This window comes from Lissotriton helveticus, chromosome 2_2 (genome assembly GCF_964261635.1).
Source record: "Lissotriton helveticus chromosome 2_2, aLisHel1.1, whole genome shotgun sequence".
NCBI lineage: Eukaryota > Metazoa > Chordata > Amphibia > Caudata > Salamandridae > Lissotriton > Lissotriton helveticus.
In genome coordinates, this window is record NC_136060.1 from 295,696,922 (window position 1) to 295,722,573 (window position 25,652).

The 25,652-nt window shown below is 45.0% G+C and overlaps 1 protein-coding gene across 12 annotated transcripts in view; it reads left to right on the plus strand.

Moving 5' to 3' along the window:
• PROM1 (prominin 1) overlaps positions 1 to 25,652 on the plus strand; it is a 588,333-nt gene that overhangs the window by 292,569 nt on the left and 270,112 nt on the right. For all 12 annotated transcript variants that reach the window (XM_078678433.1, XM_078678442.1, XM_078678438.1 and 9 more), the window contains 2 exons: positions 16,322 to 16,442; positions 25,211 to 25,274. In XM_078678433.1, the coding sequence (XP_078534559.1) occupies positions 16,322 to 16,442; positions 25,211 to 25,274 (185 nt within the window). The remainder of the gene's footprint in view (positions 1 to 16,321; positions 16,443 to 25,210; positions 25,275 to 25,652) is intronic.

The window sequence follows — 25,652 nt, forward strand, 5'->3', positions numbered from 1 at the left end:
CGTAGGAAAGAAAATGATGATCGGCGCAAGGCGGTAAAACCCAAAACAGTCCGGGTAGGTGACTGGGTCAAGATGAAATTACCTAGAAGGAGACGAGATGTTTCTCATTTCACTACACCGTACTAGGTGACCATAGTGTTCTGTAGTGCTGCCAGAATAAACGATGGTCGGATTTGGAACTTCAATAGAATTGTGGTGGTTGGATTGTCTGATCAAATGTAAAGAAGAAATCTTTAGCTGTTTCAGAAAAGGTGATGTGTGGGATCTTGTTCCTTCTTTTGTTATATATGTATTGGTTTGACCCATGTGATGTGTATTCCCTCCCTGGTTAGGCATATGGTATCTTCTGTTACTTGTGTTCTGTATTAGAATGTGTTTATTCAAAGGAACAATGATAAGTCAGTTTGTTGAGTTATAGCCTCAGTCGGGCTGGAGTTTCTTCCTACTTGTGATAATCCAATAAACCAGCCTATTTTGGAATACTCTACATTCATGTGCTCACTTGAATTGGACTTTCACACAACGCTTTCACATTTTGAAGGAATATTTTTTTTGCATTTTTATCATATTTTAGGTGATGTTTGTTGTGTGATTTAATGTATCAACAAGGACTGACATTTAAAGGAATGAGCAGTTTGTGTCCAAAGAAAACCATTAGGTTTTTTAAAAGAACTCTCTCCCACCAACCTAGTTGGTGGCATGCTTCATCACTGGGTTCCCACCCAAGGAGGCAAGTGCACCTTGTGTGTGCTACGATGCCTGAACTACAGCGGAGCGGGGTTTTTTGGTGGTGAAGGAAGTTTAGTGATTTGTGATTTTAAACCGTTTATAGGGTCCCCCTAAAAAAGGAGTACATTTTATAATGCCGCCCTATGGCAGGGTTAACAAATAAGTTGAAGTGGATACATTGCAAGTTTGGGTGTAACTCATGTATCCAATAAAAAGGTCTACATGTTTCATCCAGTAGATTCCATTAGCTGGCTTTCGTCAGGATCAAAAATATTGTGAAGAAGACTGGGGTGAGGTCCACAGTCTAAGGGTGAAAAAAGTGCACACACGCTATGGTGCGAAAGAAAAAGAAACATCTTCGGGATTCCTGGTAACAGGCCGCAATAGGTAACGATGGTGTGCAGCAATGCTTGATGATTGTTTGACTACATGCACTGCTCCCTCCCTGGGATCCATGTGGCGTTAAAATTAAGCGACTTAAGTAAACAACCATAGAAAACGAATGTGTTTTCTTTCTTTCTGTTTCTGGATCTAGTAAGGGACCTTACAATTTCACGTAGAGTGGTCTCATCGGGTTAGCAGTGTCCCCCTTGTGACGGGTGAGCTCGGGGCTCCCCCAGCGGCGGTGCGTCCATTGGGGCGCTGGGGCGTTGCCCCACTAATGCAAAGTAATACTCCTGTACATCTGGCAGACGTACAGGTGTATTACTTGAAGTCTGTGCGGTCACTGACGATCACCGTTGCGCGCACTGCATCCCCAAATGCAATGCAGTGCGCGCAACGAAATTCGTTTGATTTATTTAAATGTTTACTTACCTGCAAACCTCCATTATCCATACATTACTAACCCCCACCCTGCCCCTCCCCCTCACCACGTCACTGCCCCGGCAGGTACTCCCCTACCGACCGCGGCTTGGGCTCCTCCTGTACCACAGGGCCCTAGTCTGCCAGGGGACTTTTGATTGCTGGCGCTGCGGTGAGTTGGAATATCACTGCATTCCATCAGCAGAAAAGCAACTTTAACTCGCACTCAAAGTAGATTCATCGTCGATCATGGCGGTAGAGGTAGGAGAAGGCATCAATATGCGGTAACGGGTGTTATTCTTGTTCATATGAGGTCACAACAACACAAGAATAAGCAAACACGTGCGTTTTCTTATATAACTGAAGCTTTTAATCGTGTTCAAATATTTCTACTACTATTCTATAGGTACAAACCTTGAACGAGGTGAATTATGTGGCCAAGGGCGCTTAGTAAGTACCAGCCAAACCAGTTTCATTTATTTCAGAGGAAACGCACCAGTGAGCATTTCTAATTCTCTACTGCCCCCTAGTGGATTTTGTGTGGAACTGACAGCAAGAGCAAATCCATTGGTGTCTGAGGGAATGGATGGTTCGATATGGATTCTGGACAGAAAGTCGATCAGAGAAACATGAAGATGCTTTTCCCACTACCCAACTATTTTGAAAGCATATTGAAATAAGAATAAAAAGACAGAAAGAGAGAAGCATTTCAATTGAGCGCTGCTGATAATGTCGGTTTATCACGAACTTTTTAACAAAGGAACAAAGGTGTATTGTATGTCAACTATCACAGACTTGGAGAAATTAATGCTATATAAAGGCAAATAATCTTAACTAGTGACTGACAAAGTCAAAAAGGTGTATTGTTTCCAATTATTAAAAATTATTACAAAAATACATTAAAAAATTCATTCATTAAAAATATGCTTAATTTATACAATATTGGATTTGACTGGTCCAAAAAATTATTTGTTTGTTTATTTTTTTTAAAATTATTTTCTATTGTATTCTTCTTTTTTTACTGGTCAGCTCAAAACAGTCCCTTTCTCTGCACTTTGATGGGTTGTTATGGCCATGCTGAACTTTGTCTGTCAAGCGTTTGGTTTACCATTTTCAACTTCTATTGTCTCCCCAAGTTCCGCTTGTCGTAGGAGGGATTGTACTTTTATCATGAATTTAATCCCCCTACAAGCCAACATGGGAGACGTTCCCTCCAACCATTGAATTACAGCTTGCCTGCATGTACGAATGTTCAGTTTATTAAAAATATTTTTTAAAAGTCGTCTCCTTAGGTCCAAGAGAGCTGGACAAACGCATAGCAGGTGAGGTAATGTTTCATTTCGGTAGCCGCATAGGTGACAATAAAGGTCCGTATAACTACCTTTCCAGGATGGCAACATGTCTTTCGAAAGCTGTAAGCCCAACCGATGTTCTATATATGTCTGTTTTAGTGACACGTTAAAGTGACTTTCTAAATAAGGCTGCGGCTTTATCCCAGAGTATGAATTTATCACTGTCCACCCGTGTCGTCGCTTCGAGATTGTTGATTTATCTTCCAGGAAGGATTTACACTTGACAGCATTATTTGTTGTTTTATCAAAGCTGGATCTATCTGTGTTTAAATCCCATGATGATTGAATTTCTAAATCCCTCAGGGATTGCGTCAACAAAACTCCCCAACTGCCTAACGTGGATTGTTTCTGCTGGTTTTCAATTTCTTTCCAACACAGGCTGTCCAGAGAGCCTTCCTCTGACAGACGTATTTTATAACAAAGTTTCACGAAGGTGCCCATGCTGCGAAACTTCTGGTTCAGCAGGCCAAATTCTAGACGAACCTGTGCTGGTGAAGCTGATTTTGGAAGCTTTAGAGACGTTTTGTATACCTTTGTTTGTAGGTTATTTAACGGGGAACAGCCTTTACCACGTGGATTTTACTCCGCATACCGTTACAACGCGGTTTTTGGAACGCAAGTCGTAACCACGACTTGCGCTGGAGGACGCAACAGGACAAGGAATAATTTAATTTACTATCCAACACCTTCCCTACTGTACGTAGGCTGGTGTTGGAATAGTAAATAAAAAAATTCCGAAGTCCGCACCCCTACAACGCAAGTCGTGGTAACGACTTGCGTTGTAAAAACCGCGTTGTAACGGTACGCGTGGTAAAACCATGCGTCGTACCATCATACATCCTTATTTAACAACCATGCCTCTTTATTTACACAAAAGATACTCCAATTGCACTATGATATAGCGTGTTTCTAAATAGTGCGTACTCTAAAGAAAGGGATGTAAGTAGTGGTATGGATCACGCCCTTTCCTACCTAAGGTATGTGGATCATGCTAATCATGACCGTGTTTGTTAAGGGGGAAAACAACTAGTTCTTATTAGTTACCCTCACGCACCCTAGTGGTGTCATGCTTCATCATCGGGTCACCACGATTCCTAAAAGTCGAGGTGGGCTCAACCACAGTGTTGGGTAGCTCTTTAGATAGATGAAGGGCGGGGAACTTAAAGATAAAATACCTAGAGCTGACCCCTGGTTTTCCTTTATTCTTGGGTCAGATCCGGTTGTTAAAAAATAAATAAAACGGGTCTTTTCTGGATTTTATTGGTCCTAAGACCCTAGTGCCGACATGTTTCAGTCCACGGGGGCCGTAAAGGTCCAGGACTTTCTTCAGGGCAATTGACAAGATCCCCCTTTATGTGTGGGAAAATACAGGATAGGAGTCCCTATCCTATTCGTGTTAGGAGGGAAGAGTAGCTTCTCCTCATGAATATTAAAATGTCTTGGTATTGCCAGGCTCCATCTGTAGGGCAAAAAAATATACAAAGGTACAAATTATGTATGCACATGGTGATAGTGAATAGGCGCGTGACCCATGTATGAGCATGCTACATTCTGTGTGCATGCCATGAAGGTGGAGTGCTGGACCCCACTCAGTGCCAGTCACCCATACATGATTGTGTCAGGCTCCAAATAAAACGATGTTTTCATTAAATTATATTCTGTGTTCTATTGTAACATCGTATCTATCAATTGGAGATTTGTGAATAAACCGTGAATTAAAACCAGTGGTCGCAGTCTCAATTGCAAAAAAGACACATTCATTGTAATTAGCGTATAGGAAATACTATACTTACACCAGGGCTCTCATACATACATGCCACGTGCACGCTCGAATATTAACTATGCTGTCAGTAATACATTCATGCAGCCATGCATACTTTAGTGCTGTTATTGGCACTTACCCAAACTTTGGGGGCTTTGTGCGTCTCAATGGGCCGGGATGGGCAGTGTGGTCCTAAGAGTTTGATAATTACAAGGGATGATTGCCGATAATCGTATACCCAGATTGCTAAAACGGTGATCCGTTGGAAGAGCAGGAAAGCCAGAGTGAGTGTAGGCATCCGGCAAACCTTGCTCATGTCAGGGGGAAAAAGGATTGTTACGATGACTTACTCAGATAGAGGGCTCACCAGTCTGCTGCATCTAGCGATATCCCGGTCCCCGGCTCTTCGAGAAACGAATGACCGGGAGATCGGACTTAAAAGTTCTATTTGCTAGGTGTGTTCACTTCCGGGAGTGACGCTGTCAGAGTGCGTGAACCGGATGTGGTCGGCGCATTTGATGATAGTTTGACCCTGAGTTTCCGGTTCTGAAGTGAAGATTCATGGGATAGGTAGTTCCACAATCACGCTGTTGAAGAACCATGTAACTTTATGCATAAGTGTGATGACAGAAACGGATTGTTAATCTCATGTGCAGTCATTCATGATTACATTTACAGTTTGATGTAATTGGTCTCTATTTTTAATGAAATCGAAAAAACCGAAAAAAAGAGAAACATTTTTTTGAAAAAGTTGAAAAAAGGGGGGAGAAGGAATTGATAATGACGCTGGTCATGTGATGTCATGGGTCATCATCAAAAAGTGATCATGGTGATGGCTAGGACTGCCATGCAGATTGTGTTGTAACACTGTTATGATACAATCATCTTTTTTATCTGGCCCCAAGGTATGGAATCATTTAATCCAACTTCATGAGTCTTTAACCGGTAAACCCATCGTTGTTCTTTCTCCAATAGTGTTTTCTGTAAGTTGTTGGTTATCTTCACTTTTTCAATTACAGTCCATCGGATATCAGTGTCCTTATGATGTTTTTTGACATAGTGGGCTGTCAGCCTGGTCGCTGTAATAGCTCTTCTGATGGTGCTCCTATGCTCACAGATGCGGGTTTTTACTTTTCGTGAGGTCTTCCCTACGTATAGTAGGTTACACGGGCCCCTGATAAGGTAGATCACCCCCTCTGTATTACAATTAGTGTGTGATCTCTGTTCCCATGGGGTTGTTAATCCTAGATCGAGGTGCTTTGCACGTCACCCCTATCTGTGTTTGTTGACTTTGAGTGACGCCTATTTTGTTCATGCTTATCATTGTTGTTGATCTTGGGCACCCATTTTGTCCCATAGTCACTGGTGTTTATGGTGTGTTGCCCCCCCCTCCCTGGTCCCTGCTCGGCTGGGCACTGAAAGTGAAAAGGGTTGGCCCTATTCTGCTTGTGACAGCCCTAGTGGAGTGGGCTCGCTGTCACTATCACACACACCAGGTCTGGGCATTGAAAGAGAAAAGGGGTGGTTCCACTCTCTGCTTTGGTGTAGCCATCATGGAGTAGACCCTTTGTCATTATCCCACTCTCTTGGGTAATGATCTCCCCTCCTAACACCTTCCTTCTCCTATGGATATATCATTAAGATCATCTGACACACTCTCAAAATGGAATTAAGTCCTGATCCTTCAGGATCCAACGCATTCATCATCAACTACCCACCGAACCTATCGAAAAATGCTGCCAAAACCCACAAGCATCATATTCTTAGGGCTAGGCCCGAAACCTTAATCTTGGACGTCTACTTTTGCACAAACAAAGGCAGTCAATGACCTTATTTTCTACACCAGGAAAAGAGCTTGTTGGCGAAAAGTCCTCTACTCGATGCTACGAATATCAGGTACCAGAAAAACACCTCATGGTCTCAAACGTACTATAGCGCCTTCTTCCATGCTCAACACCAATGCCACCATCACCCTCTATAACAATGGAATCATCATTATCCAAGTCTCCAATGTCAATCTAATTAAGATAAGCCATTATCTTCCCTGGGCTCAAAAACGCGGTTTCGGCAAAACACACTGACACCCACTCTCACCTGTCCATCACTCAGGTCACTCCTAGTCCTTCCCCCATCACTTGGAGTTTGCCCTCACTCTCTTTAAATCACTCATCGCCTCTAGATGATCACAGAACGACGTTGTCCCCTGTTGACGTGTCCCTACCCTCTAGACTCCCGACTCAGAATGTGAGAGACATACCGGGTTCACCAGTCGCTCAGCCAACCAATCCGACTTTATCTGTTTTTCGCTCGGAGAGATCCCCATGTGATCAACTATCATTGCCTTCAACGACTGATCCCTTTTCCCTCATCCCTCTCCCCATGCCTCTCACTATGGTGGCGCCCACCATCAGCCATGATTGTTCAAACCCACTCTTTCCTGTCAGGACCGTATCTGACCCTCAGCTCAATGGTCATATCGCCCTCGCTAATGCCCCTACCTTGTTATCTAAAGTTCAAGTATCTCCGCTAGTCCCACTGGATCAACTCCCTCCCCAGGAGCCACTCTCCATCACCTTAGACCCCAAGGGCTTACACCAAGGCCCTCTTTCTCCTCTCCCAGTCCCAACAGACCCATTGCCCCTTTCTGACTGCAGCACATGCCTGGAGGCTATATCTCTCCAGCTGCACCTCTTCACTACTGAAGTACATGACCTGAAAGCTCTCTCACATGATCTTTTCCCAGTGTTCAGCTCCCTCCTCACCTCTACGAACCTGCTAAGAGACCCCCCTAGTGTGAGTGAGTGCTTGGGCCAGTTCTTAGCCCCCCGTCTCGCAAACCATTCCCTTAGCTAACGCACCATCCCGCCCCAGAAGATGTGAGAGTTACTTGGCACCCATTGAACTCAATGACCTGCACAACTCTTCCTCTACTAGGTCCCAATCCAACATGATCCCGCCGAACAAAATACAATCCATCCATTCCAACCCGTACAGAGAACCTTCTTACAATCCTAGAGTCATCAATAAAACCAACCTCAAGAGAGTGAATGTCAATCAGTCTCCTTCACACACTCATCCCCCACGACTTAAATGTGTACTACTAAATTGCAGGTCAGCCACTAAACCCGCCTCCGACATCTTTGATCTCATCCAACACAAAAAGTTAGACATTATCATCCAAACTGAAACATGGCTAAATCCCAGCTCCAACCCTTTCCTAGACTTACTAGTACCTCCTACTCACGGCATAGTTAGCTAGACAGAGCCTGGAAGTTGGGGGGGGGGGGGAGGGTGGCCTATCGTGTATTCATACTCTCGATTTCTCACTTAGAGTCCTCTTCACCCTCGTCCTATGAATACCTTTGCCTCAGTGTCTCTAGTAATAACCTACTGGTTTACAAACTTCACACTTTTTATCACCCCCCAGGAGACAATCTCCCCTTCATCAAGCAATTAGTGGAAGTCATCTCTGACAATATCGATTCAGCCGTGTCCCAAATTTCCTTGTTGATTTCAACCTTGGCTGGTCTAACTCCAATTACCAAGCGGTAACTTGCCTGAAAACATTCTTGAATGATCAATAACTGATTCAGCACTGTGACCAGCCAGCTCACAACAAAGGTGAAACTCTAGACCTCATTATCTCGAAAGGGCAGACCATCACATTGGCACCATTACCCCTTGCGACTGGTCCGATCACCACTTCATCATGTTTTTATATAAAAAGGGAGGTGACATTGAGGAAGACTCAGCCAATGAAATCAAAGGTCTTGAAAAGGGACCTCAGATCAATAAACTCAGTTGATCTAGTAGCCCACTGTAAAGCTACCCTCTTTCCCAAGCGGGCTTGATCGATGTTCAGTTACTCACTGACTCCTACAACTCGACCATCTCCAACGTCTTGGACGACATTGCACCGCTCCAACAAAAAATGTCTCAACAAAAATATCCAAACCTTGGTAAAACTACAATTTAAACACGGAACGCTGCAACCTTAGGGCAGCTGAACGATCCAATCTCTCCTTGGAACAACTAAAACTCCTTAGAGAGGTTAGATGTTTTTACAGCAAACAAATCAAGAGTGCCAAGGCAGACTACTTCAGACATCAACTGGATCAAGCTGCAAACCGGACCAAGAAACTATTTGAGTTGGTCAAACAGCAATCAACTGTAGGGCCAAACAACTCTGACTCTGGAGTCAGCCCACCGTCTTGCGATGATCTTGCTGCTTTCTTCACTGAGAAATCAAGGCTCATCCCCATTGATCTCGCTACCAAGAAGGCGCTCCTACCATCCCCAGGGATCGCACCACCCCTTGACCTCTCAGTAAAGAGCAAACCTAACAGCCTGTATACCAAGAATAATGTGACTTGGGACACCTTTACCCCTTTCAGTGAAAAAGACATCAACAAGATTCGTCAGAACATCTATCCATCTAACCATTTCAGTGACCCGCTGCCTCCGGCCATTTTCAAAGAAATCAAGAATGCACTCATCCCCACCTGGACAAGGATTGTAAATGCTTCTCTTTCACATGGCACGATCCCTGACTGCCTAAAAGCAGTGCAGGTGTCACCTATACTAAAAACACCTAACACAGATAACTCTGACTTCAATAAGTTCCGCCCTATCTCCAACATTCCCACATTAGCCAAACTACTTCAAAAATGCATACAATCCCAACTCTGTGCTCACATAGAGAATTTCCAACTCCTAGACCAGCATCAATCCGGCTACCGGAAGGGGCACAGTCACCCGAATCGTCTCTCACGCACGTGATGGATGACATCTTAAAAATGCTTGATCAAAGTGACTCATGACTCCTAATCCTCCTGGACCTGCCTTCCACTTTCGACACAGTGAATAACGTCAACCTCCTATCCATTCTCAAGAACAGGATGGGTTTCTCAGGTCGAGTGTTGCAATGGTTTTCGTCCTTCCTTCACCATAGATCACAAAGAATCAAGGCAAACCACTCCCTCTCCCTGCCCTCTCTTGTACTCCTGGGTGTCGGCCAAGGGTCCACCCTATCTCCTATCCTCTTCAACCTTTTCTTGGAGCCACTAGATAATTCTCTAAATTCCACGAACATTCTCTTCCACATGTATGCGGATGACACACAACTTTATTTGAAAATCTCATCCCCGGACAATATCATCTCACTCAACACTACCCTAAACGCTACGCGAAACTGGCTAGCGGAGAACCATCTACTTCTTAACACCTCAAAACTGAATTCCTTTTTATCTCTCCTCCGAAACACATCCCTAAACTAGTCCCTTAGCTGAATCACCTTACTGCCTTCAATTGCACGCTGCTCATCATAGATTCAGCCAAATATTTTGGAATCACCCTGGACAAACACCTGAGTATGAAAAATCATATTAGCAAAGTGTGTAAGGTAGCTAATCACTTGATGAGGACACTCAGAAACATTAAACCCTTCATTCCACAAAACAACTTCAAGCAGGTGGTACAAGCTCTGGTCCTGCTAAGGCTGTACTATGGCAGCACGACGCTCTGCTGCCTGCCCAAATACACCCGGGCACCACTGAGGGCATCACTGAACGCTGCTGCCAGACTGGTCACAGGTACCAAATGAAGTGAGCACATATCCCCAATCCTAAAATCTCTTAAATGGTTGCCTTATGAAGCTCGAATTCAGTTGAAGATTGCCGTTCTAGAGCACAAAGCCCTGCATTTCAAAACTCCTGGGTACCTTGCGCAAAAGCTTGAATTATTCTGTGGTGGGAGAGCATCAAGAAGCGCTATCACTCTCTTCCTGAAACCACCCATCCTTAAAAAGAGAACCGCTCTCGAGCCTTCTCCGGTGCTGCTCCAAGGATTTGGAACTCTCTTCTACCGGAAGTATGCAGAATCTCTTCAACGACTGCTTTCAAACATGAAGCAAAAATATTCCTAATGAATACATTTTTACCTTAATTTGGGCTTGGATCACTTGTTCGAAATCACTGTTCCGTTAAGTATTGTACCCTCATGTGATGATGCTCGTCTTTACTGCATTCTGTGTCCCCCTTCGTTGCCTGTTATATTCAGGTTTATCATATTACTCTCCGTGATTCACCAGTCTGGTAAACATGCAAGTATTCCTGTTATGTATTCATACCTGATGTCCATACGGGATTTATGCTCTTTTTTCCGCATTATGTACCCCCTTTCTTATACTGTTACATACTTGTTTATTGTACTATTCTCCTGGTTTCATTTGTCTGGAAACTATGCGTTTATTTGTCTGGGATATATGTGATTATTCCTGTTGTATTTTCTTACTTGTTGTCAATACTGGATTTATGTCCTTCCTTCCTTCCTTTATAAAGCGCTCTGATATCACTCGGGATCTTGTTTGCACTATATAAAACTTTATAAACAAACAAACATTGAGCTATGAACTGCCATCAAGGAGCTGCATTAAACCTGCATGGCACAGGTTAGAAATGTATGTTTTTCCCAGGCCCTCCTTACCCTAATGTTGCGAAAATGGGTAGAAATTCATTCTAATTAGTAAAGCCAACCATAACGACTGTGTTACATTCTGAGTACTGAGTTTGTGCTTCTCCAGACCAAGCACTCTTTAAAAATGCCTACCAGTATGGATCACATGTGAATCCTACATCTTATAGTTATCTTTGTCTTCGTTAACATTTTCTATACATTGAATTCACATGTATGATTCATTGTCTCACGATGTGTGTATTAATGCAAAGTGCTCCGACACCCTACACTGGTATGAAAGGCGCTACAAACAAATAACACACATATGAGAAAGGAGCTATGGCGTGATGAGAGGCACTGTTGGAGGGTGATAGTGAGGGAGTCATTGAAGAGCCGCAGATTGGTGTGTCATGGTACACTGTAAGATCATTATTTACTATGCTTTAAAAGCTAATACAATTGAAAAGATAATGAAAAATGTGTGGTAGAATGCATCATTTTGGCCAATCCGAAAAATGTTCTTGTGAGGAGAACCCGCCCAAGCCCCCCTTGTTGTCTGATTCACTGGCTGTGCTTGTTCACTATGCACCATAAAGAGGCTGGTCTGACAAAATTTGCCAGGGCTGCTTTTGGTTGTCAGTCCAGCCCTGACTATAAGTTTGTAGTGAGATTCCTGGGCATAGTCCAATGAGCGAAGGATTGCATTATATTTCGGAAATGCAAAGGGAGACAAGTAGGTTAGAAAACCACACACAAAATAGTTGTGCGTTATTGTAAATCTTAATTAAATGGACAGTGAAGTCTCAGAGTGCCAAGGGACTAAAACAAATACCCTTCTCTTCTGGGGCTGGTAGAGACTAGTGTAATTTAAATATGCATCAGTGCAATGCAGAAGTGAGTGGTTAATGAGGACACAGCCTCAGAAGGATATCACGTTCTGCTTAGCCCCAGGAGGTAGGACAAGATGCCTCACTGTCTCCACCAATAGTGATTCATGCTCGAGCATTTGTGGCCTGCGGACTCAGGAAGGGGTGGTTCACAAGCTAAGGTACAGGGAACTCACAAGATCAGACATGAAAAGTGCTAACAAGTATAGAGTGGTTGATGTGGGCGGAGTTTTCAGGGGTGGTCAAATACCAAGCTCATTGTGATAAGTGCACACAGACTCAGAGCACTTGGAGTGGGCGGACCTCTTGAGAAATAACAAATCACAAGCTCATTGTAGTACGTGCGCACAGGCTCCAAGCGCTTGGAGTGGGCAGACCTCTTGAGCAACACCAAATCACAAACTCATAATGATAAGTGCACACAGGCTCCGAGTCTTGGAGTGGGCGCACTTCTTGAGAAACACCAAATCACAAACTCATAATGATAAGTGCACACAGGCTCCAAGCACTTGGAGTGGGCGGACCTCTTGACAAACACCAAATCACAAGCTCATTGTGATAAGTGCACACAGGCTCCAAGCACTTGGAGTGGGCGGACTTCTTGAGAAACACCAAATCACAAGCTCATCGTGATAAGTGCACACAGGCTCCGAGCACTTGGAGAGGGCGCACCTCTTGAGAAACACCAAATCACAAGCTCATCGTGATAAGTACTCCCAGGCTCCGAGCACTTGGAGAGGGCGGACCTCTTGAGAAACACCAAATCACAAGCTCATCGTGATAAGTGCACACAGGCTCTGAGCACTTGGAGAGGGCGGACCTCTTGAGAAACACCAAATCACAAGCTCATCGTGATAAGTACTCCCAGGCTCCGAGCACTTGGAGAGGGCGGACCTCTTGAGAAACACCAAATCACAAGCTCATCGTGATAAGTACACACAGGCTCCAAGCACTTGGAGTTGGCGGACCTCTTGAGAAACACCAAATCACAAGCTCATCGTGATAAGTGCACACAGGCTCCGAGCACTTGGAGTGGGCGCACCTCTTGAGAAACACCAAATCACAAGCTCATCGTGATAAGTGCACACAGGCTCCGAGCACTTGGAGAGGGCGGACCTCTAGAGAAACACCAAATCACAAGCTCATCGTGATAAGTGCACACAGGCTCCGAGCACTTGGAGTGGGCGCACCTCTTGAGAAAGACCAAATCACAAGCTCATCGTGATAAGTGCACACAGGCTCCGAGCACATGGAGAGGGCGGACCTCTAGAGAAACACCAAATCACAAGCTCATCGTGATAAGTGCACACAGGCTCCGAGCACTTGGAGTGGGCGCACCTCTTGAGAAACACCAAATCACAAGCTCATCGTGATAAGTGCACACAGGCTCCGAGCACTTGGAGAGGGCGGACCTCTTGAGAAACACCAAATCACAAGCTCATCGTGACAAGTACACACAGGCTCCGAGCACTTGGAGAGGGCGGACCTCTAGAGAAACACCAAATCACAAGCTCATCGTGATAAGTGCACACAGGCTCCGAGCACTTGGAGAGGGCGGACCTCTAGAGAAACACCAAATCACAAGCTCATCGTGATAAGTGCACACAGGCTCCGAGCACTTGGAGAGGGCGGACCTCTAGAGAAACACCAAATCACAAGCTCATCGTGATAAGTACACACAGGCTCCGAGCACTTGGAGTGGGCGCACCTCTTGAGAAACACCAAATCACAAGCTCATCGTGATAAGTGCTCACAGGCTCAGTTTTGGTGAAGGGACACCTTCTTCATGCTGCTTTAGACTTGGTCTAAATGTCCTCTCCAAAGTCCTTTATATTGATCTGCAGGGAGAAGGTTGGTTGCTTTAGATCGTTTTGACTCGGTAGGGAAAAGGAGAAGGGGCTTAGGAAAGCCCAGGGAGCAGCTGGCCAATGGGCACTTTCTCAGCTCACTGTGAATGACTTAAAAAGGCAAATATACAAAGGACTTCATCAGTGCAACAAGCAAGCCATAGGACTGATGCATTTGTGTCAAATGAGTAGGGATCTACCACCACTCAATCAATAGAAAATGAAACAACTCTAGGTTTCTGTTGTTTACATCATTCTACTTATTACTTGCAATAAATGCCTTACGACATAATGGAAGAACATAAATGTAAGGTTCTCATGAATTACAATCACAGGAGTCTAGTAAACAGCATAAACTGCACCGCATTTGTGACATATTTAATCCAAACGAGTCTGCTGACCGACTCAATACTACAATGTGTTTTTCTTCACAAATATTGAAGCCTGCTTCTAAACAGTTTAGTGACAGATGCAGCAGTTACCCTGAGCAACAACGGTATATTACTCACCTGGTAGAATCTGTGGAGCTTTGCATCATAAGTGTTCATTTTTGGAATATTTTAAGCATTTTATGTTGGTTTGAATCTCAGCTTCATGGTTTAGCTGCAGCTGTGAGTCGAACTGGCAGGCTGGGGCTGCTGTGTCATGAAACCAATGTTTAATACTGCCTACTCTTTATTTGTAGTCTTCCCATATATACTTTGTTTAATCTACAGTAGGCTCGTGATGGTCGAGACCCTTCATCTGAATGAGAAGTGACATTTTGTGCTGGCTCTCTGACTTCCCCAGCATTGGATCTTTCATAGAGTCACATTCAGTGTAAAACAATGTACTTTTTTTTAAACACTGAGTACACCAACTTGAGAATGATAAAAGGCTGAGCGGGTCTTGATGGTGTTCGTGCCTCTAAAATATAGAAAGTGAATAGAAATGGGATAGAATTCCAGCTTATAGAGCCTTGTATGTGGAAAGTTCTAACACCACAACTGTTGTCGCTCATTGTGTAGCCTGGGAGACTGTTTTAAGTGGATGATGTTGTAAAACTAGTTGACTGATAAGGTGTAATCAGGTTGGAGGGATAGGAAAGTACAGGCCTATAGAGAGCCTAAAAGCCAGAATAGAATGCGACCTATTGTTTTGTCTTTGACTCACACATTGAGATTTATAAAGCAATGATACCAATACTTTGATATAGGGCACTTTATAACCAATACAACAATTACCCTTCTTAAACAAGGTTTAGGCTGTGGAGAGGCCTTTTCCTGCTGTGTTGTATTTCTGTTAGCAGAATGTTATATCTCTATCTGCCATGCACGGGCTCTCGTCTGTAATTTCCCAGCATGAAAAATCATAATCTAGGAAACCTGTTTGATGGACTTGGATATAGCTTGTCTCATAGAGCATCCTGAAGTCTTCTGGTGTGTAAAAAGCCTCTGCTCTGGATTGTTCTCTATCTAAGGGTTCAATCTAGTGGAACAGTTTTCCCTACTCTGATTCTCGTTCTCTGTTACCCCACCAATGTTTCATACTTTGCACATTTTATTTGCAGCCGTCCCATATATAATGTAGGTCTTAATATATGGTAGGGTTGGAATAGCCCGAGATGTGAGCGAGAAGTGAAATTCCGGGCACTTCACATGCTTGAACCATTCCTCGTCATCAGGCTGGGAATCAATGGTACTTTAAAATAGCAAAACAAGTGTTACATTGGACTTTGGTCCCTGCAAAAGTGTTGGTTTAGTTTCACATTCATCTAATTTGAAATGCTCTGAACTGCAGCCAAACTCTGTTTATGGGCCAAGGGCCAATTTAGCGCTGTGTATTGCTATTTTTAAATTCTGATGACTCTCATCATGAAAACAGGGAATGACTCAAGCATGTGAATCTAGGAAATATTCAGTGCTGTAGAACTGCAGTTACAGGTCGTTAAATTCTTAGCATTACACTTTAGCGCAGTGTTACTACTAAGTAGGTTTAGCTAGATTAGGTTTGAGTTGGAACTACTTCTATATCCTCGGAATGAGAATCAATGTAGTGGGGGCAGTGGCATTTCAAAATATTTCAATACATGTTGGTGATTTAAGTATCTTCAAATTCACATCCAGCATCCCTGTTTATCCTGCACACAAGCTCACTATCTCTGGTGGATCTCGGCACACTTGCAGCCATGACACCCTCAGACTGCAGATCAAGAAATGTCCATCAATGCACTCAGGATCTGGAACACCACCCCCATATCCATCAGGACCACTCCAACACTGCTCCACTTTAGGAAAGAGTAGAAGGCTCACCTCACTGCATTGCAATGCATTAACATCCTCAATTCAGCTACATCTCTTCTTATTTATTGATTTTGTTCCTTGCCCTTGACCATGTACCGCACTCTGCTGCCATTTGGCTGGGTTCACATGATAGAAATACTGTATAAATATATACTCAATGACTTATCCATTTAACAGAGGGATATCTTTTCTGTTTCTCTTACAGCATCTGTGTCATGAGTGCTTATTTTGCAAACCAGCATCTTACAAACCAAGTTCGAGGAACTAAAAAATTGGTGAACAGCAACTTTAAAGACTTGAAGATGCTAATTAACAACGCTCCAGGGGTAAGGATGCATTTTTTGATATTGAGGTTTGAGTTACATATAGAGACTGCCATTAATATTCTGCAGTTGATTATGGCAAATGTTTTTGCTTTCATCAAACAAGTATGTAACATTTGGAAAAGTATTCTTTGAAATTTTAATGAGGTTGAATATCAAGAACGTATTAAAGTGTACAGTAGAGACTAGGAGGCTATCAGTAAATGATCCTAAATCTGAATTACGGTGTTGTCCGTCTGCCACTGGAAAGTTAGTGGAGTTCCAATAATAAATAATGCATGCCTTGACTAGAGATTAAAAGGTATCACTGTCACCATGGGCGTCCGCAGGGGGGCAAGGAGGCCCCTCCTTGCCCCCCCTGCAGCCGCCCATGCTTTTACGGACGCCTTTTGTGCGTAATTCCGGGCCCTGCAGGGAGCAGAGCTGTACCCTGCCAGAGGCCTCAACTCCCTGATGGGGAGCCTCACACTCCTCCGCGCAGCACCTCCCACCCATTGTCATTCTGTCTGTGGCTGATTATCACAAACAGACTGACAATGGCCAGTTTGAGCTGCATGCCACAAGCACGAGTGGTTAGGTCTGGACACCAAGACCTCCTTTTAACACTGTGTAGCTTGAGAGCAAAGGGTCTTCTGAATGAAGTTCTGGGGGGAGTCGATGCATTATCCTCCCAAGTCAAAAATTGAGGTTGCAGCATAGCCCGTATTTCAGATCCCACTAAAACGTACACAGACTTGTGTCAATAACATATCTATCTGCCAGTAAGGACCCTGTCATGTCTGGCAGGACGTCCCGACCCTGTGTTTCACTGCCTCATATCCCCTGTACCCCACTCCCCGTGCTCACTGCCTTATATCCCTCTGTACAGCACACCTCACGCTCACTGCCTTATATCCCTCTGTACCCCACACCTTGCGCTCACTGCCTTATATCCCCCTGTACCCCACTCCCCGTGCGCACTGCCTTATATCCCTCTGTACCCCCACACCTCGAGCTCACTGCCTTATATCCCTCTGTACCCCACACCTTGCGCTCACTGTCTTATATCCCTCTGTACCCAACACCTTGTGCTCACTGCCACAACATATCCCTCTGTACCCCACACCTTGCGCTCACTGCCTTATATCCCTCTATACCCCACACCTTGCGCTCACTGACTTATATCCCTCTGTACCCCAAACCTTGCGCTCACTGCCTTATATCCCTCTGTACCCCACACCTTGCGCTCACTGCCTTATATCCCCCTGTACCCCACTCCCCGTGCGCACTGCCTTATATCCCTCTGTATCCCCACACCTCGAGCTCACTGCCTTATATCCCTCAGTACCCCACACCTTGCGCTCACTGCCTTATATCCCTCTGTACCCAACACCTTGCACTCACTGCCACAACATATCCCTCTGTACCCCACACCTTGCGCTCACTGCCTTATATCCCTCTGTACCCCACACCCTGCGCTCACTGACTTATATTCCTCTGTACCCCACACCTCACTCTCAGAGCCACAACATATTCCTCTGTACCCCACACCTCACGCTCACTGCCACAACATATCCCTCTGTACCCCACACCTCGTGCTCACTGCCTCATATCCCCCTGTACCCCACTCCCCGTGCTCACTGCCTTATATCCCTCTGTACCCCACACCTAGCGCTCACTGCCTCATATCCCTCTGTACCCCACACCTTGCGCTCACTGCCACAACATATCCCTCTGTACCCCACACCTTGCGCTCACTGACTTATATTCCTCTGTACTCCACACCTCACGCTCACTGCCACAACATATCCCTCTGTACCCCACACCTCACACTCACTGCCACATATCCCTCTGTACCCCACTCCCCGCGCTCACTGACACATATCCCTCTGTACCCCACACCTCACACTCACTGCCACATATCCCTCTGTACCCCACTCCCCGCGCTCACTGACACATATCCCTCTATACCCCACACCTCGCGCTCACTGCCTTATATCCCTCTGTACCACACACCTCGAGCTCACTGACACAACATATCCCTCTGTACCCCACACCTCACACTCACTGCCACATATCCCTCTGTACCCTACTCCCCGTGCTCACTGCCACATATCCCCAAATACCCCACACCTCGCGCTCACTGCCACATATCCCTCTGTACCCCACACCTCGCGCTCCCTGCCTTATATCCCTCTGTATCCCACACCTCGCGCTCACTGCCACATATTCCTCTGTACCCCACACCTCGCGCTCACTGCCACATATCCCTCTCTATCCCACTCCTCACACTCACTGCCTGATCGCTCACTTTACCCTGACATTTATCTTCTACGTGTTCTCTCCCCTTCCACTCGTTCTACCTCTGTTCACCCCTTACTACTTTTAGTACCTTACTCTTTTCTCAATACCTCTACTTCTTTTTCTCTTCAGTAACAAACAGCTCTCTGACACAGCTCTGCACTTCCTTTATATCAATGCACCCCTCTACCCCACCTGTCTACCTCAGTCTTTATTATTCCCTCTTCCTCCGCTGTCTCTACCTGTCACTGACACACCTCTCCCTCTCTACCTGGCACTCTCTCGTTCTACGGCTGCCTTATTCTCCCCTCTCCATCTTTGATTTACCTGTCTCTGCACTAAATCTTTTTCTTCTACACCTCACTTCTTTGTCTATCCTTCACCCCTTGCTACCCTTTTGTTTGCCTCACTATGGTCTTTATCCGACCCACCTTTCAGTGCCTCTTCCCGTTTCGCCTCCCTCCCTCACAGCGCTCTCCTAGCATGCATCTGTTTCACCCCTCATCACCATGCCTGCCTCTACCCCTCCTTACCTTTCTAACCAGCCTAACTTTCTACCTTCCTGTTATTCCTAGTAGTAAACCTTTTATTTCACGCCTCCGGTTGTATTAGCTACGCATTCAAATTGAGAAGGTCATTGCTGTGCTCCCAACCCGACACCGAGACCCAGTCCCCTAGGCTCTCAACATGCCCAGATATAACAACAAGCATTGGCATAGCCAATAGGACTCGCTTTTGGGACCTGCTGCATAACTAAATACTTATAATATCCCAAAGGCGAGACCTATTGGCTATGCCAATGCTTGTTTTTCTCAGCCTGGCCTGAGTATTACCTGATCCTGATTGCCTGCCATTGTAGCCCCGCCCCTATTGATTAACATTAGCCACGCCTCTTCATTTGCCAGGTTAGGCCCCCTGAAAATATTTCTGCGGATGCCCATGACTGTCACTAGTGCAGACTGTCGGTAAATTACCCAGCTGTGGAGTCTATTAATAAAGGAACCATAGTGAAAGCTACTCATAAAGGAGTCAGCCGATTGGACTAACAGTGAAGCAGTTATCGTGAAACCAATCACCTGGCCAAGCTAATAGTACCACATTCAGAATCACATGCTATTAATATACAGACATATGGATGGGTAACTGTGAATAACTATGATGTTTTTCACCGAGGGGTTCCAACGGACATTAAATAGACATCAAGAGAAAAGCACGAGTTCTCTGTGATGTCAATCAGAACCCTGAGTTAAAAACCAACTCATTATTCATTCACATTTTAGCCATCTAGAATATTATATTATTATTGGACTCTTCAAACCAGCTGGGCCTGCCTCCAACATATACACAGGAGTGGAGAAGTAATGGGGAAGCCATACCTATTATAACATGTATTATGAGATGTTCAGCTATTGCCATTGTAGATGTCATTTACAATACCAATACGCCAAACATTGGCAAAAGCAAGTAAAAGGTTTACTACCAGGAATAACAGGAAGGTAGAAAGTTAGGCTGGTTAGAAAGGTAAGGAGGGGTAGAGGCAGGCATGGTGGTGAGGGGTGAGGGGTGAAACAGATGCATGCTAGGAGAGCGCTGTGAGGGAGGGAGGCATATTGTAGAGCATGGTGTCTGTGAAACGGGCGCTGCGCTAAGCAATAAAGTAAAACAATAAGGACACTGTACTCACCATTAAATCAAACAGAACGTGGTGTCCCTAAAGCGAGTGCCACGCTCAGCATGCACATTTCTTTAAGAAAATTGAAAGACCGTCTTCATTGTGCCGTGAGTGCTGTAGGAGTAGGGGCCAGCCACTTTTAAAGTTAGAGAGGCATAGCGCTCTATACGAAAAGCAGCCCCCTTTGTCCTGTGTGGGCGAGCTGCAAATACAAAAAAAGCAGCCATTGTCTCCATTAGTGAATAAACAAAATAGTGCTCACCCACTTATAAAGCAGACCATGTAGCAAGCCAAGTAAAAGGTCCAGTCGTTATGAGAGGAAACAAATGCAGACAATGCAGTACCAAGGAGGGACTAACAAGCCTATTTACGAATCAGAAGCCAGCGTTTACAAAGGACAATGACTCAAGCCAATGACAAATATGGGTGGAGAGTGGGAGGAGCTTCCAGTACATAGTTCAATACAGCATTCCTCGCAGAGCTAGCAGCGCAAGCGCGCTGCTAGTAGGTTAGGCCTAAAAACAGCCTTCTGCTATCTGCCCTCCCACCATCTGAAATTTGCTCACCACCACCCAAATCCAAATATATAAAAATATGTGCCATCCTCTCAACCACCCCTACCAACCACTGCGTCATCCCACCCCCTTCTTGCCCAAAGCCGCGCTCTCCACTCTACATTGAAAGCTGAGTGCAAAGTACCGTGCTGACAGGGATCTGTAAGAGTCGTTCATCAGCACAGGTCTGCTGAGGCCCATGCTGGCAGGGGAGAAGGCAGCTGGTGCAGGCACAGTGTTATCCCCATTCTCCAATCGACCCTTGCGTCTGTTGAGACTTGCGAAGGGAGGTAGAAGGTGTGTGTACTGCTAACCACCATTCCACCACTGCACTTGGGTCACCACTGGAGATTCGGGCACGGTGGACGAACAAAGAGGAGGCAAGCTCTTCCTCTAGTGACACGCCAGCACTTTTACCCCCTGTTGTGACGGCACTACAGTGAATAACAAGATTTTGTTCTGGCTATTAATGGTCGAGGCTTTTTTTGGACGCCAAGTGTAACACAGCAATCAGCAACGTGAGGTGACAGTAACCATTTGCATGCAGCCAGAAAACTGCAGTTCTTCGTTGGATGTAGCAGTCAAAATCGTTTGTGCAGCGCTCCTAGAGCATATATTTTATTATAAGGATAGGATCTCAGTCGGGCAGGGAGGTTTGAGAGAGCAGTAGAGCTCTTCAAACCAGTGCATGCAAGTTTATGCAATTTCCCGAACATTTATGAAGCTGAATAAGGGTGGTCTTTATCTAACCGAGATGATTTGTATCTGTGGACCAAAGTCCATCATAGGAAGTTTTGACAAAACCTGAGGGAAATTCAGTTGATGTCTTTCTTGGGCTTCTTCGTTGCCCAGGTCGGTTTCAGCAAACGCGGGAATGGACCACGACCCTCATGGTAACGATGACTGAAAAGCAAGGTTGTGCACTGGCGCCTACTTTACATTACCTATTGATAAATTCGTTTTTTGCGACTAGACATTTCATTGTTACGGTTCCAGCCCATCCTATTGCTGAAGTTCATGGACGTTTCACACTGCGAAGTGCACAAATATGCATAAAAGAATTCAAAAGAGCCAAGCAATAGCAATATCCAGAAACTGTAAGTAGTTGTTCGAGGTCCAGACGCTGGAACTTGTCACAACATATTAAGATTGGGTCTTCATAGGCCGACAACTGAAACTAGAATAACATTAGTTTTAAGTACTTCAAGCTCAAGTTTCAACAGGAGATGTGGTGGTGAACTCACAAGGCTTGCTATTGAAACCTATCAGACTGAGGAAATGTATGTAACCCTATGTAGTGTGGGAATACATAGTGAATAAACGCTTACTTGACCTATATATGTGGCCCCCCCCCTTCATGTTCCCAAGAACAAATGACCAGATTTATAAGAGTACCAAAAGAGACAACCTTATCTTCTAATGAGGTTGATTCTTTCCACTTTAGTAGTAAATATGAGATATGGTTTATCTTTACTATTTAGCATGTATGCAGGTCCTTAAGAGCACCTTCATCCACAGCAGGTAAATCTGCTTACTGGACTAGCAGATGGCGTTTCTCTCCAATGTATTATTTTTTCTTAAGTGTGAACTTGAGGAAAAGTTTGTGTATTCAGTTGGAAGTAAAAATACATATATACGTTTATATATCACTAACATGTCTTGCTTTTAGGCGTTTGATTACCTCTGTGTTATAAAACTTTTTAGATTGTATGAGATATACCATTTAAAATGAAAACTTTATATTAGATTGTATTATATAAACCAATTTTTCAGCAGTACTTGTTTTAAGGTGGCTTTTAACGCTTGTGCTCATTTTGGTTTTTCTGAGGTGTCTACCCCAATAAAAATCTATTTCTGAATTTCTGACTGTAATTCTAGATTTAGTGTTGACAGGGCCGAGGTTAGATATAGTGGTGGCCTCCTATGTAGTGACACCCCCTTCCCCACTACCTACTAATGGAGCCCCAATTCATGCTTTCAGGGGCAAAATAAGGTTGTCTAGCTTGTGATGCCTCATTGTACTGCCTTGAATTCTATGTTGATTCACAAAACAGAAGTGGCCACAAAGTGTCTGTTTTGCAGTCGGTGAACCTTAGCATCAAAATACCATTAATACCAACAAATATGAGCAGGCATGGGACACCTTGCTGGGGTGTAAAACTGCAAATGGCATCCCTAAATCTCAAATGCTTCCACTGAAGTCGACTGCTGAAATTGCTTGGGGGTTGCCAAACAATACATGACCTGTAATTTTGACTGTCATCACACCAACACTGGAAGATGCAAATAATTAATTGTATTGAAAACCTGTTTACATTCAGAACCTTTACTGGTGAGCCGCAGACAAATCAGTCACTAACACTGTTGTCGGAAACAAAAGAGGTGTGCATCTAAAAAAAATGTATTAATCTCTTAAATGGGTTGGTTTTAGTTTCAGTGAACAAAAGCCAGCTACATTGTAAGCCGTCCAGCCCTCATATTCATTAATCATATCTTTGTATCATCTATCTGTCCGTGCAGCGTCTGGCAAACCAAAGATGCCCCTACCCTAGGGCTATCAGTCATAGCTGGGATACAGATAGTTGCATCTCACCCTGCAGCTCAGTAGTGTGCTCTGCTTGCATTTGATCGCGTCCAGTGTAGCACATATGCGCGGGGGCCCTTTCATACCTCACATTGATTACGGAGGCGGAGGGTGTTCAGAAGTACCAAGTGTCTAGGAGTACGACTGTACATACCCTGTCTTTGGTGAGTGGAAGGTGTGTAAATGCAGGCGAGATGGAAGTACACTACACTACAACTTGGTGAACCTTTGCTCCATTGCTGAATAAGAGGACCACCTCCATCCCTTACTTAGTAACAACTCTTGATATAAACAAGTCAGTTAAAACCTGATTGGCCAATAGTATGATATGGATGGGCATGTAACATGAACAGGTAATGCTGAATCCCTGAACCCTGTTGTTTCTGTGAATTATCATCGAACATTTTCAAGCCTATTTCTTTTTATGTCGTGGTGTTAAGGGTCACATTTTTTAGGTTGTGTTCAGACCTTCAAACTATTGTTGACTATGGCATGACTCTCACAGACCCACGGAGAGCTGGAAATAGGAGGAGTGTGGGGTGGAACGACCTGATTATATTCTAGAATTCTGCTAGTGAACCCCTTTCTTGGATGGGGGAAGAGTTCAAGACGGCAATGACTCATGTGAACACCATCACACAATGAGGCAACTTTCAGGCTAAAGATTGAAATCACTGCTATTTTAAACGTTAATCCAAAATGTTAGGCCAAAGCCTTAGGACCTAATTATGGGTTTTGCAATCCACCACAGTGGTGGCGCGCCAACCGCCACATCGGTGGTCCAACTGCTGTGTTATGATTTAAAGGGTCGGACTGCCATAGGACCGCTGCTACTGCCAGGGATCCGCGATCCCTAGAGGTCTTGCAGCAGTTGTTAGGCCAAAGCCTTAGGACCTAATTATGAGTTTAGCAATCCACCACATTGGTGGCGCGCCAACCGCCACATCGGTGGTCCAACTGCTGTGTTATGATTTAAAGGGTCGGACTGCCATAGGACCGCTGCTACTGCCAGGGATCCGCGATCCCTAGACGTCTTGCAGCAGTCTGAGGCCACAATATGCTGGCGGTGCAGCTGCTGCATTGCCAAGCATAATATGGAGTTTCCTCGCTGTCGTCCTTTTCATGGCGGTGAGCCTGCCATGAAAAGGTGGATGTGAAGAAACAAAAGGGGCCTTGTAGTGCCCCATGCTGCCTCGATGCATGGGGGCACATGGTGTGCCCCCTGTCTTTCTGCGTCCTCAGTTCCTGCATGCATGGACTTTATGGTCCATGCCGTGCTGGAACACAATGTGGCAGTTCCACAGCACTGCCTTTTTAAGGCTCTCCCCAGAGCCTTTGAAAGGCAGCTCTGTGTGCCAGCCGCCGCAAGACCGCCTACCCGGATTACAATCTGTAATCCGGTGGGCGGTTGGCGGTGGAGTTTGGCATCTTTGGAGCGGGCAATGGCATGCCACCCGCTCCCACACTGCCGGACTCATAATCAGGCCCTTAGTCTTTCTTTTACAGTAAATGGCTCAGCCGTGGCAGATGCCAGTGTTTTCTCCATTCTTTACATTTTACTAGAATTGGGATTTATGTCCGGTTTCAAAATATTCAGTGTGTGAACTGCAGCATTTATATGTTGTTGCACCGTATGTTTTCCTTGTTTTGATTATTTGCTAATTCTTTGTTTTCTTTTCAGCAAATTGACTATTTGGTGAACCAGTACAACACCACAAAGAACAAGGCTCTCTCAGACCTGAATAGTAAGTGAGCTTTTACATTTCACTGTTGGTACTGAGCCACCCGGAGTAAAATCTGCCACCCCTCTGAACTGGGTTCACTGTCACCAGAGTTTGGAAGCACTGTTCTGGTAGGCGTACTTGTCAGGGGCTTCAACGAAGCCTAAGGAGAACCCCTGCAAAGTATGTGGGGCAACCCCCACACACCCAACCAGACGTTCACAGAGAAGATGGCCGGAGTTTGAGGGTCCCCTCCAGGATCGGGACCACAGGGGGTCGTGCTCGGCAGGTGGTGCCCTATGTGTTATGCTCTGATTTTAGCCTAAACCCTGTAACACAACATGCACTGGAATTCTGTGGGAGTTTTTGAGCCCACCTGGTGCATGAAGAGTTGCTGTTTAG